Consider the following 12,993-nt stretch of genomic DNA (forward strand, 5'->3'; position numbering starts at 1 on the left):
CTCGTTCGGCCAAACCAGCACTGAGAGCGTTACACTGGCTGCCAATACGGGAAAGGGTGAAATTTAAATCCCTCTGCCTTGCGCACAAAATCTTGCAAGGCAAAGGCCCTCCCGTCCTTTAAAAGATGGTGATCCTGTATAAAGCCAGCAGAACTTTACGCTCAGACCAGCAACATCTGACCGTTGTCCCCAGGGTTAAAAAGGCCCGATCAGGAGGAAGGAGATTCTCCGTCAATGTCGCTACCCTTTGGAATGCTCTCCCACTAGGTCTACACGCGGAACCATGTCTTTTGCGTTTTTGAAAACAATTGAAAACTTTCCTCTTCTGCTGATCTTTTCTGCCTCTGCTCTTTCTAGTAATACTCTGTTGGCAAAGCGCTGGGATGCTCCAGGGTAACCGTGCGCTGTATAAAACCGATTTAATAATAATAATTCTGGCCGTTGCTTGCCACTGGCAATTTTGGAGTTTGTAACTCAAATTTTCTGGCTTTCTATTTGCTGGCTTTATTTGCTTTAGGCTGTACAGCTCAAGTTCATCCCTCCCATTGCCCAAACCTTGTTTAATTCCATGAACTCGCTGTTTGTAAACAGGCCTATAAATCTTGTTCTTATCTTGTCATATTTGCTGTGCGTTCAAAAGGTCAAATATCAGGCTGTATCTTCCTGAGAGCAAAAATAAAGTTTTGTTTGACTGACTGACTGAGAGCATGGGGTTTATTTTTATTTTTCTCACTTCAAAGTGAGAGGATTTATGTGACCTTCATGTTGGCTACTTGGGTTCTGCTTGAGGTAGTCTGTACGATGTTATTTTATTTCTTGCACTCAACAAAATTTAGATGTCTGTAAATGAACTGTGCTGGTGATCACATCGTAAAATTCAGTAATTACATTTCCATACATTGTTTGTGCGTTCTATAATTTTATCAGTAAAACTGTATGTGTGTGCAAATGTGATGGTAATTTCAATTGAAGATGTGTTGTATGTAATGGAAGTACGCTACTGTACCATGCATACTTCGCTTTACCCCACTCCACTCTGCACCACTTCAGGCCACTGCACTCTACTCTGCACCTTTAGACACTAATCCACTCCACGTCACTGCACTCTTATCTGCACCACTCCATAGCTCCCTACTCTACACCACTCCATCCACTGTACTCCCACTACTTTACTATGCACCACTGCACTCTACATTGCTCCAATCCACGCCTCTCTACTCTGCAACACGGCGCTCTATGCCACTGCACTCCACACCAATGCACTCTACTCTGTGCCACTTCACTGTACGCCAGTGCATGCTATGCCAATCCTCTCTATGCCACTCTAATCTACCCTGCACCACTCTACTCTACTCTGAAACAATCTACTTTATGCCACTGCACTCAACGCTGCTCCACTGCACTCTATGACAAGGCACTCTACACTTATTTACTCAAAACCAATGCCCCCTTCGCCAATCTACTCTGCACCACTGCACTCTACGCCACTATACTCTTCGCCATTGTGCTCTGTCACTGCACTCTACGCCACCCTATTCTACTCTGCATCACTGTAATCTACGCCACTGCTCTGTATGCCACTCTGCTCTGTTCCACTTCACTCTTCACCAATACACTCCACACCACTCTACTATACACCACTGCACCCTATGGCCGTATACTCTGCAACAGTGCACTCTGCCACTGTCCTCTATGCCACTGTCCTCTATACCACTGAACTCTATGCCACTCTACTCTGCATCACTCCACTTTATGCCACTGTACTCCACACCAATCCACTATAAGGCATTGCACTCTACTGTATATCACTGCACTCTGTGCCACTTCACTGTAGTCTGAAACAATCTACTCTTTGCCACTGCAGTCTACACCACTCTATTCAACTATCTGCCACTCCACTTTACTCTGTGCTAATCTACACTTCACAACGCACTATACGCCACTATAATTTACGCCACCCTACAGTACACCATTGCACTCTACGTCACTTTACTCTGCCCCACTCTACGCCACTGCACTCTGACACTTTACTCTGCAGCACTGCACTCTCTGCCACTGCATTCTCTGTCCCACTTTACTCTGCACCACTTTTTTGTGCTCCACTGTAGTCTACTCTGAACCACTCTATTTCACTCTATGCCACTTCACTCTACACCACTTCACTCTACGCCACTGCACTCTACGCTTCACTGCTCTGCTCTGTCCCACTGTACTGTATGCCAGTGCACTCTACGCCAATACACTCTAATTTATTATGCACCACTGCACTCTACATCCCTCTATTCTACTCTGTACCACTTGTCTGTATGCCACTGCTCTCTACACAACTGTATTCTGCACAACTATTGACCAGTATATTGTATGTCCATGCACACTATGCCACTGCATTTTGTGACAGTGCACTTTATGCCACTGCACTCTACGTCACTGCACTCTGACACTCTACTCTTCATGACTACACTCTATGCAACTGCACTATACTCTGAATAACTCAACTATATGCCAGTCTATGCCACTACACTCTAAGCCACTCTACCCCAATGCACCGTATGCCTCTCTACTACTATGCATCACACCAGACTATGCTGCTTCACTCTATCCTGCACCACTCCACACCACTCCATTGTGTGCCACTTCAGTCTACATCACTCTACTGTGCAAAACTGCCACCTCTGCCTCTGAACTCTATGCCAATGCTCTCTACACCACTTTACTCAAAATGAATACTCTCTGCATCACTGCATTCTATGCCAATCTACTCTGTACCCCTGCACTGTACACCACTATACTCTACACCACATCATTGCACTCACACTTTCCTCTGCACTCTACACCAATGTACTATACGCCACTGCCCTCTTCCCCAGTGCACTCTATGCCACACTACTGCACTCTACGACACTCTACTCTGCAGCACTACACTTTCTGACACTGAACTCTATGCCACTCTACTCTGTGCCACTTTACACTGTGCCACTTTACACTGTGCCACTGCACCCTAATCTGCCCCACTCTATTGCTCTCTATGCCACTTCACTCTACACCACTGTAATCTGCTGTGCCCCACTGCACTCTGACATTGTACTCTATGCCTCTGTTCTCTACTCTACTCCACTCTAATATGCACCACTGCACTCTATACCACTCTAGTCTAGGCCACTCCACTTCGCACCAATCCACTCTGCAACACTGCACTCTACGCAGATGCACTTCACTCCACTACTCTATACCACGCCACTCTTCCCTGCACCACTGGAGGCTAGGCCACTTTACTCTACTCTGAAACAATATACCCTAAGCCATTCCATTCTACTGCACTCTACGCCACTCTGCTCCACTTCACTCTACAACACTGCTATCTACGCCTGTACACTTTATGCCACTACTCCATACCACAGCAGTCTACTCTGTACTAGTCACTCTACACCACTTCTCTCTACTCTGAAACAAGCTGCTCTATGGCACTCTATGCCACTGCAATCATCGTTGTGTGTCTCTATTCTATGGCACGGCACTCTATGCCACTACTCTAAGGCATTGCATTCTACCCTGCACCACTGTACTTTACGCCACTTCACTCTAGGCCACTCTACTATACTCTACAACACTACAGTCCACTCTATGATGTTCTACTCCATTATACTCCACTCCACTGACATTCTACTCCACCCTATGCCACTCCACTCTACTCTACTGCACTCTACTCCACTGCACTCTACTCCATTCTGTGCTGTTCTGTGACACTACTCCACACACACAGCTCCTTCTATGCCACTCCATGACTTTATTCCACTCTGTTCTAGGACATGCTACTCCAACCTACTATGTCATAGTACTCTGACACTCTACGCAAAGCCGCTCTGACATTATATGTCATTCCGCTGTATGACTCTGCTCTATGCCACTCTACAATACTCTGCTCCACTCTATGCAACACCCTCTACACATCTCCACGACACACTATGCCACTCCACTCTATGATACTTTACTCAACTCTGACACTGTACTCTACTCTACACCACGCAACTCTATGCATTTCCACTCTGACACTCTACTCCCACCATGACCCTCCATAACACTTTACGCTACTCCGTGACACTCCACTTCACTCCTCTGCTCTGAGTTCTACAGTACACCACTCCACTTCATAACACTACACTCTACTCCACTTTGCAACACTCCACTCCATGCCACTCTCCTTTCCCCCACTAACATTTAGCCATGCTGAACAGCAGCCACTCTGGTGTAGAACATTGGTAAAAACGCATTGGCAAAACCAATAGCTATTACATAGGCAAGACATATTGGCTTTGCCAATGCTTGTTTCTATTTGATTGGGCTGAGAATTCCAGATGTTGTCCACTTGTATCACATATTAATAGCCTCCAGTATAGAGCCTATTTATTCTCTGTATCTAGATCAGGACTTCCCCTCCAAGCACAGAGCTCTCACAGAGGTACGGATATACAGATTCGAATCACAAAATATTTTAAACTAGGGCTATTTCATGTCCTTGGTGCTAACTTAAGGCAATGCTTGGCGCACAAACCCTTTATCACTGTATTATGAAAGTAGATTTGTGGAGGTGGTAATGTGTCACAAGAATGTTTGGGCATTACTCATGGCATTTTCTTATGCCCGTGAAGTATTCTATTGTTCCTTGTGCTGCTTTGGTTTTGGGCTTCACTATTGTAATGTGATGTTGTGTTATATGCAGTGTTTAATTTGTTGGAAAAAAAAAGAAAATCATAAGAGCCAGGGCCTTTCTAAGTTGGCCACTACAACTTGCCCCACCCATTGCCCATTCCATCGCTGGCAGTGCTAGTACCAACACAACTACTGCGCATGATACTCCGACAAGTGGGACAATTCAGAGTTATGGTAATCTGTTTTGCTGCCTACTACAGCTTTGACAATTACGGCTCTATGTTATTCAGAAGGGAATTACTTAATTTACTGTAGTAATTGATAGAATTGACCTGTACCTCTGGTTCCACGTTGGTATTTGCATGCTGCACAGGGCCACTCCTCTTCTACCCTCAGAGGTTTTGGGGGGAATAGGATTTTAATTTCTGTCTTCAAAGTCATTCATTCTGTTGGTGGTTCCTTCTGACCGAATTTAACCTGCAGAGAGTGTTATAAGCTAAATTGTTATTAAGGTGATCCATTTTCATGGAGACATAGACCTTTGCTGATTAGGATTTGCCATAATCACTCATTTCCAAAGCAGATATATTCCTTAGGGATCCAAATGTTTGTCTTCTTTTTATATCTATGGTAGTGTATTTCAAACATTCAAGAATGCTTCTTAGTCAGTGTATGTGTTGCACATAGGGTTATTGAATATTGTGCACCTATATTGAGCCACTAACTTAAGAGTGTGATTCCATTAGCTTACCCTGCTCCAAAAGCTCTCTTGCGTGGGATATCTGAAAGAAACAGGTTAGTATTAGATTCCTTACCTTAGAATATCCCCAGGCGTCAGACTGGATCCGGAAACTTTTGCGTAGTAGTACCCCTGCGTGTCGGTAGGCGTTGTCTGCGGCTCCGTGTCCGGCGTCGTTGGCGCCGGGATGACGTCGCTGGAGTACTTAGACGCCGCCCTCGCGCGCTGACGTCAGTTCTTCTTTTTTCCACGCCAGCAAGCGCAGATCTGGAAAAAGTGGTACCCCTTAGTCAATTTTCGACTAAACTTTTTCGATCATTTTTTAACCTTTTCGAAGTCTAACGACTCCTACGGTGCTGGTAGGGATGCCCGGGTTCAAGCCCTGCGCCGACTGATGTCGGTTACGGACCCCCATCGCTGGTGTCTTCATTGCCTGGGCCTCGACCACGACGGCAAGGCCTGCTCCAACTGCTGGGTCCTGACGTCTAAAGCTAGGCGGGAGCGGTCCCGCAAGCGACTCGAGCTCCGGCAGTCGGCCCCGCGCCGCTCGAGATCCCGGTCCGCAAGGAGATCGAGGGACTGGTCGCGGGGTCGGAGCCACCATAGCTCCGGGAGTTGTCCTCGGTCTTCGGGCTCGAAGTCCTCGGGTAAGCACAAGAAGTCGAAGAGATGTCATTGCTCTTCCGACTCCCCCCGGCGCTTGCGTAATGCGGCTGGGGGTTCGGGCGACACCGCCTATGCGGCTCCGCCGGACCCGTGGGTGTCGCGGCCTGCTTCATACCTGTCGGTCCCTGGGCAGAACGCGACGCAGGAGGAGATTGAGGCCTTCCTCACGGCAATGAGGTCGCTCACTCTTCCGTCGGGCTCCGCGGCGCCTTCGGGCCCAGTGGCCCGACTGGGGGCTGGATACCACGGACTCACTAGGCAGAGCGATGGCAACCACGGTGGCGATTCATCGCCACGCTGTGTTGAGGTCCGACAACTTTTCGGCTGATGTCCAAAACAACTTTATGGACATGCCGTTTGAAGGGCGTCGCCTCTTTGGCGACAAAGCAGACCATGCGCTTGAGCGCTTTAAGGACTCCAGGGCTATGGCCAAGTCCTTGGGCCTCTCGGCCCCGCGCCAGCAAACAGCTGCTTTTCACGCTTTCATTGCCAAGGGAGGGGCACCCCCACGCGTCCTGCTAGCCACGGACCGCAGACTACTGTCCAGCGCGCTGGTGGACATGGAAACCTCAGTGGCGACGGTCGGGGACAACGGCAAGGCCAGTCCACACCTGCCTCTGCAGCATCCGCCTCAAAACCCTCCTAGTCCGAGCTTTCAGGCACATGTGATGCCAGTGGGGGGCAGGGTTCGCCATCACCACCTCCACTGGCGCACTGTTACATCGGGCAGGTGGGTGCTGCAAATCGTCCAAAGGGGCTACTTCCTCCCCTTCGAGGCGACCCCTCCAGCCATGCCACCGCAGTACCACCGCAACTGTAGGGGGATCACTTGACACTTCTACGAGAGGAAGTTACGGACCTCTTGGCCAAGGGGGCCATCAAGCGCGTTCCTGGGCCAGAAGTAGGGTGTGGTTGTTACTCCCACTACTTTCTGGTACCCAAGAAGGGCAAAGGAGGCCTAAGCCCTATCTTGGACCTGCGGAACGTCAACGGCTTTCTCCGGCAGGAGAAGTTCAAGATGCTTTCACTGGTTCAGGTCCTAGCTGCCCTGGACCCAGGCGACTGGATGGTAGTGTTGGACTTGCAGGACGCTTATTTTGATATCCCGTCCTGCCGGCCCACCGGCGTTACCTGCGGTTCACGGTAGGCCACGAGCACTTTCAGTTTATCGTGCTCCCCTTCGGCCTTGCCAGCTCCCCACGGGTGTTCACGAAAGTTATGGCGGTGGTCGCAGCTCATCTGCGCAGGTTAGGGGTTTCAGTCTTCCCCTACCTCGACGACTGGATGTTGAAGGCGGGCTCGCCCCAGACAGTCGTCAGCCACATCCAGACTACGGCCGACCTCTTGCACCTGCTGGGTTCTCCATCAATGTGCCGAAGTCGCACCTGTGTCCCTCTCAGAAGCTCCTCTGCATCGGAGCAGTTCTGGACTCGGCTCAGTTTTGGGTTCATCCTCCCAAGCAGCGGGTTCTGGATATTAAGGCTCTGATTCCGATTTTTCAGCCGTTATCCTGAGTTTCGGTCAGGTTGACGCTGCGGCTTCTGGGGCTGATGGCCTCCTGCATCCTTCTGGTGCAATACGCCAGGTGGCGGATGCGGGCTCTGCAGTGGGACCTGATGTTTCAGTGGGCCCAGCATTAGGGCAACTTGTCCGACCATGTCTTGATCTCAGAGGGCACTGCAAGACAGTTGCAGTGGTGGCTCACGGACCACGATTGGGTCAGCGGCAGGTCCCTCTCCCTACCTCAACCGGAGCACGTAGTTGTGACGGACGCGTCCCTCCAGGACTGGGGAGGCCACATGGGAGAGGCGGAGATCAGAGGTCTCTGGTCTCCGGCGGAGTCCCGGCTCCACATCAACCTTCTGGAGCTGCGGGCGATCCGGCTTGCACTGAAGGCATTCCTCCCCTCTGTCCGGGGGAGTGTAGTGCAGGTGTTCAAGGACAACACCACCGCCATGTGGTACTGCAACAAACAGGGCTGGGTGGGGTCGTGGACCCTATGTCAGGAGGCTCTGCGCCTCTGGCAGTGGCTGGAACATCAGGGCGTGACCCTGGTGGTTCAACACCTGGCAGGTTCCCTGAACGCCAGGGCGGACGAACTCAGCCGTCGGTGCATGATGGATCACGAATGACGTCTGAACTCGGACGTGGTGCAAGGCCTCTTTCAGCAGTGGGGAGAGGCTTGGTTAGATCTATTCGCCACAGAAGAGAAGGCGCAATGTCAGCAGTTCTGGGCGTTGGAATTTCCAAGGCGGCACTCGCTCGGAGACGCTTTTTGTCGCGAGTGGAGCGGCGGTCTGTTGTATGCCTTTCCGCCTATACCACTTCTGCCCAGAGTGCTGAAGAAGATCAGACACGACCGGGCCCAAGTTATCCTTGTGGCTCCGGACTGGGCATGAAGATACTGGTATCCCGAGCTACTCAGTATGTCTGTCGATCCCCCGATTCATCTGCCTTTTCAGGAGGACCTTCTGTCGCAGCACCAGGAGACGTAGGGCCGGACTGGGAACCAAAACCGTCCCTGGCAAAGTGCTCGGCCGCCCCCCCTCCCCACTCGGGGGGGTTGGAGGTGCCGCCGAGCGCTTTGCTAGGGCCGGTTTTCGGCCGATTTTGTTGCAGGGCGATTTTGCAGCTATGCTGCAAAAACGGCCCTGTAACAAAATCGGCCCCCAGGGGATCAAAACCGGCCCCCACCCTTGCGGCGCACCGGGGGATTGCCCGGTGCCCACTATGGCCAGTCCGGGCCTGAGGGGACGGTCCTCCACCCGAACCTGTCCAGTCTCCACCTCCGTGCTTGGAGATTGAGCGGCAACAGTTGAGGCCATTTGACTTGCCTCCTGAAGTTTGTGATGTGATTCTGGCAGCCAGGCGTCCCTCCACAAAGTCGGTATACGCCTGCAGGTGGAACAAGTTTGTGGCATGGTGCACAGCAAAGGCTGTGGTTCCCCTTTCTGCCCCTCTTTCTGAGGTTCTCCTCTTCCTTCTTTCTCTTGCCCAGCAGGGCTCTGCTCTGGGCATTTTCAAGGGCTCAAGTGAGCTCCAGGCACTTTCATCCAAGCCTCCTTTCCTTTCTGTCCATCCGGACAAGGTTGGGACCCTCTTTCCTGCCCAAGGTAGTCACAGCCTTCCACATCGGGCAGTCCATCACCTTGCCCACCTTCTTTCCGCCTCTGCATCCCTCTAAAGAGGAAGAGCGGCTCCACCGTCTGAGTGAGTGATTGAGTGAAGTATTTATAAAGCGCTCTTATGCCGAGGCGTCTTGACGCTAATAGGACAAATTTGAAGCAGAAAGAGGTTACGGTAGTCGGAAGAGCCAGGTCTTCAAGGCCCTTCTAAACCTTGCTAAGTTCTTTTGTGAGCGAAGTGTAATGGGCAGGCCGTTCCATTGCTTAGAAGCTTGGTAGGAAAAGGATCGGCCGCCCCAATGTGCCCTTTTTATTCTAGGAATTTGAATGAGATCAAGGGAGCTAGATCTAAGTGCACGCGTCGGCACATAACAGGGAAGAAGTGCAGAAAGTTGCTTGGGGGAGTTTACATAGAGAGATTTATGGACCAAACACATGGCCTTGAATTGGATTCTACGCCTGATTGGGAGCCAGTAAAGTTCCCGTATGGCTTTATAGGTGGGATGTCTTTGGGGAGGTCAAGCAAGACTCTAGCCGCTGCGTTCTGGATAGACTGGAGTCTAGTGAGCTGTGTTTCACCCGCTCCAATGTACAGGGCGTTACAATAGTCCACCCTGGACATGACCAGAGCTCCTACCACAGTTTTCCTGAGGGTAGAAGGAAGGTAAGGCAGAATTTTCCTGAGGATTTTCTGGACCCAAAACTGCGCTCTCTTTCTATTTGGATCACACACGCCAGTTCCGGGTGGATGACCAACTCTTTGTTGATTACGTAGGCGCTAAGAATGGTCGGGCGTTGCACAAACGGACCATCTCTCGGTGGGTCGTCTTGTGCATCAAGGCATGCTACTCCTTGGCTAAAAGGAGCCTCCTGTTGGGCTGAGGGCCCATTCCACTCGGGCCACGGCGGCTACTACTGCCCTGGGCCGGGGAGTCCCCTTGCAGGACATATGTCATGCAGCTATGTGGGCCTCGCTGCACACATTCGCAAGACACTACTGCCTGGACAGCCAAGTCCGGAGGGATGGCTTTTTTGACCGTTCCGTCCTCCAGGACTTTCTGGTGTGATTATTGGTTCGCAGACCCACCTCCGGGGTTGGTATTGCTGGGGTATCTATTCTAAGGTAAGGAATCTAATACTAACCTGTTTCTTTCAGATGCACAAGTTACTTACCTTCGGTAACGATATATATGTAAGAAACAGTAGTTAGTATTAGATTCCTTACCGCCCCACCCATCCTCCCCGTTCTGCGAACCGATATCTAGGGTTAAGGTCATCCCCTTTCAGGGCCCTTGTTTCATGGCACCAGTGTTGGTTTTTATCATGGCTCTGCGTTTCTGGCGCGGAAAAGCTGTGTATAAGAACTGACGTCAACGCGCGAGGGCGGCGTCTGAGTACTCCGGCGACGTCATCCCGGCGCCAATGACGCCGACGACAGACGCGGAGCCGCAGACGACGCCTACCGACGCGCAGGGGTACTGCTACGCAAAAGTTTCTGGATCCAGTCCGACGCCTGGGGATATTCTAAGGTAAGGAATCTAATACTAACTACTGTTTCTTACAGATATATCGTTACCGAAGGTAAGTAACTTGTCCTTTGTGTGCCTACCATGATAAAAAAAACATTCTGGGCCACGTTTTCTAGTGTATCCACAGAGGAAATGTGTTGGACAGCTACGTGGGTATTACATTCTGTGTGATCAATCAACAGGTGCAAGGTTGTGAGAATCCAGAGTCGAGAGATTTTGGGTATATGGTTTTCTCTGTAGTTCTACAGATCTAAAGACGAAATATTAGAGAAAATAGCACTGAAAGTATAACACTGGACTTTTTCTCAGACTATCAACTCTGAATTGTTTGTTGTTGTAAGACATTTATTGAGGAAGGTTATCTGGTGAATGAAAAATAGATTGTAACTAGTTGTCTATTTCAGGTTTCGATGTTAGCACTGTTTTCTTAGCAATGTGTTTCAAACATTATCTGCTTTCAGCTATGAGAAACCACCAAGTAAGATATTTTCTTGTGGAGTTACGTGCTTTGATGGAACAGAGGACGTGCCACATGACTTAGAAGGTAAATGTGCTATACCATGAAGAAATACATGCTCTCATTTGATGGTCCTGGCATAACAAAACACTATATAATTAGTTGTGAAATTGTGTAGTCTTGTTTATAGTAAGTGCATGATTTATACCTCAACAGAATTATCATCAGAAATTTTTTGCATATTTTATGTTCTTTTGTATTATGTATTGTGCATGCAGCTGTACTTACATCGCAAAAAAAAATACAAGAAACAGATGGTTAAAAAAAAAGAAGAAATACATGCTCTTAAACAGCAATGTATATTTGATTATATCAGTTCTTTCTGAGATAAGCAAAGCACTTTCTTGAGTACTTGTTTTTATCTAATTATTCAATTTAAGACTGAGAAAAGTAGCACATTTCCAATAGTGTTATCGGAAACCTCCCTGATAACAGTAGTAATACTTACGGCGGGCTTTATTAGCAGAGGATAGGCATTAGATGTAGTAGGTTTTCTTCTTTGAGAGAGTTATCAGTGACAGATTCTGACGATACTCAAATCACTCCCATTTCAATTATTTTCATGTAAAGTTATAGCATGTTGATATAGTGTAGATGCGGCATGAATGAGCTCCGTAGTGATAACATTTACATCATCGAATGGTTAGTTCTTACTATACTGCTGATCAATAGTCCCCCGTCCATAGTTACATTTATTCTGGCATGCTCTGTTCAGACCAATCACATAGTGTATAACATTGCCTTCAGTTAGGTCAACAACTGCTGCATACAAGTTAAGTCCATTAAATACACCTCTAAAAGTTTTCAAGACAGCATGTGTAACCAGATGTCCATAAGAAAAGCAAACACACTAAGCCTCATGTACTGCAGTCTGTATTTAACTCTTGGCTCAATTATGATATATTACTATGCATAAAACTATTTATTGTGCTGGAAAATGTGGAAAATATTGTGCGCTAAGAGAAATTAATACATGGTAAGTAATATTGTTTTCTACATATTCTGTAGAAAATTGTATGTGATTAGCAATTAAAGGCTTGGGCAAGGCTAACAGTTAGGTGACTTTCAGTTTGGTATCTCAATTAATCGTTATGTCACTGATATTTAACCACAACTTAAGTTAACATTAAGGATGACAAATGCTGATTAGGAAGGTTCCTTCATCTGTAAAAAAACAGCTATGTTATGTACAATTTAAAAAAAATCACTTTTTAATTGTAAAGTGCTCTGGGTGTACTGGTTTGACTTAGAAAAATAGACAGCACCCTTCAGAATTAAATACACAATTTAAGATGAACAATATTTCAGTATTTGTTAAATCACATATGACATTGTCATGATTGTTTTCCCACCAAATATAAACAAGAGACTTTGGATCTCAGTTTTCTGTTCTTTATTCAGTCTTTCATTTTCTTTAAAATAATCGCTGATAGCCAACGCGTTTCGTCCGTCACCGGACTTCTTCAGGGCTGAATAAAACGTATAATTTTCAAATTCATAGATGCTGCATGATTTAGTGTCCAATAGTTCATAGAGTATATAACGTAGTCCTTTCTTATTTAAAGGGTATAGGTAATTCAAAATAGAGTCATGGAAAAAGTGTAGCAACGGTTTTAGTCCGGCCAAGGTAAGCCCAAGAACACCGCAGCGACGAGCGTAACAACAGGTCAGAAAAAAGGTGTACTGGTTTGGCCTGTTTCTTTTATAGTTTCCACATGCACTGTGATCAGCAAACTCTTTGATTAACTTAGATAAGAATTAAAGACTGTT

At 48.0% G+C, this 12,993-nt stretch overlaps 1 protein-coding gene across 5 annotated transcripts in view; it reads left to right on the forward strand.

Annotated features, from left to right (window-relative positions):
• The window catches only part of OLAH (oleoyl-ACP hydrolase), a 174,412-nt gene that overhangs the window by 151,847 nt on the left and 9,572 nt on the right, over window positions 1-12,993 (forward strand). For all 5 annotated transcript variants that reach the window (XM_086941812.1, XM_086941810.1, XM_086941811.1 and 2 more), the window contains exon 6: window positions 11,168-11,250. In XM_086941812.1, the coding sequence (XP_086797938.1) occupies window positions 11,168-11,250 (83 nt within the window). The remainder of the gene's footprint in view (window positions 1-11,167; window positions 11,251-12,993) is intronic.

The sequence above is a fragment of the Lissotriton vulgaris genome, chromosome 10 (genome assembly GCF_964263255.1).
Source record: "Lissotriton vulgaris chromosome 10, aLisVul1.2, whole genome shotgun sequence".
Taxonomy (NCBI): Eukaryota; Metazoa; Chordata; class Amphibia; order Caudata; family Salamandridae; genus Lissotriton; species Lissotriton vulgaris.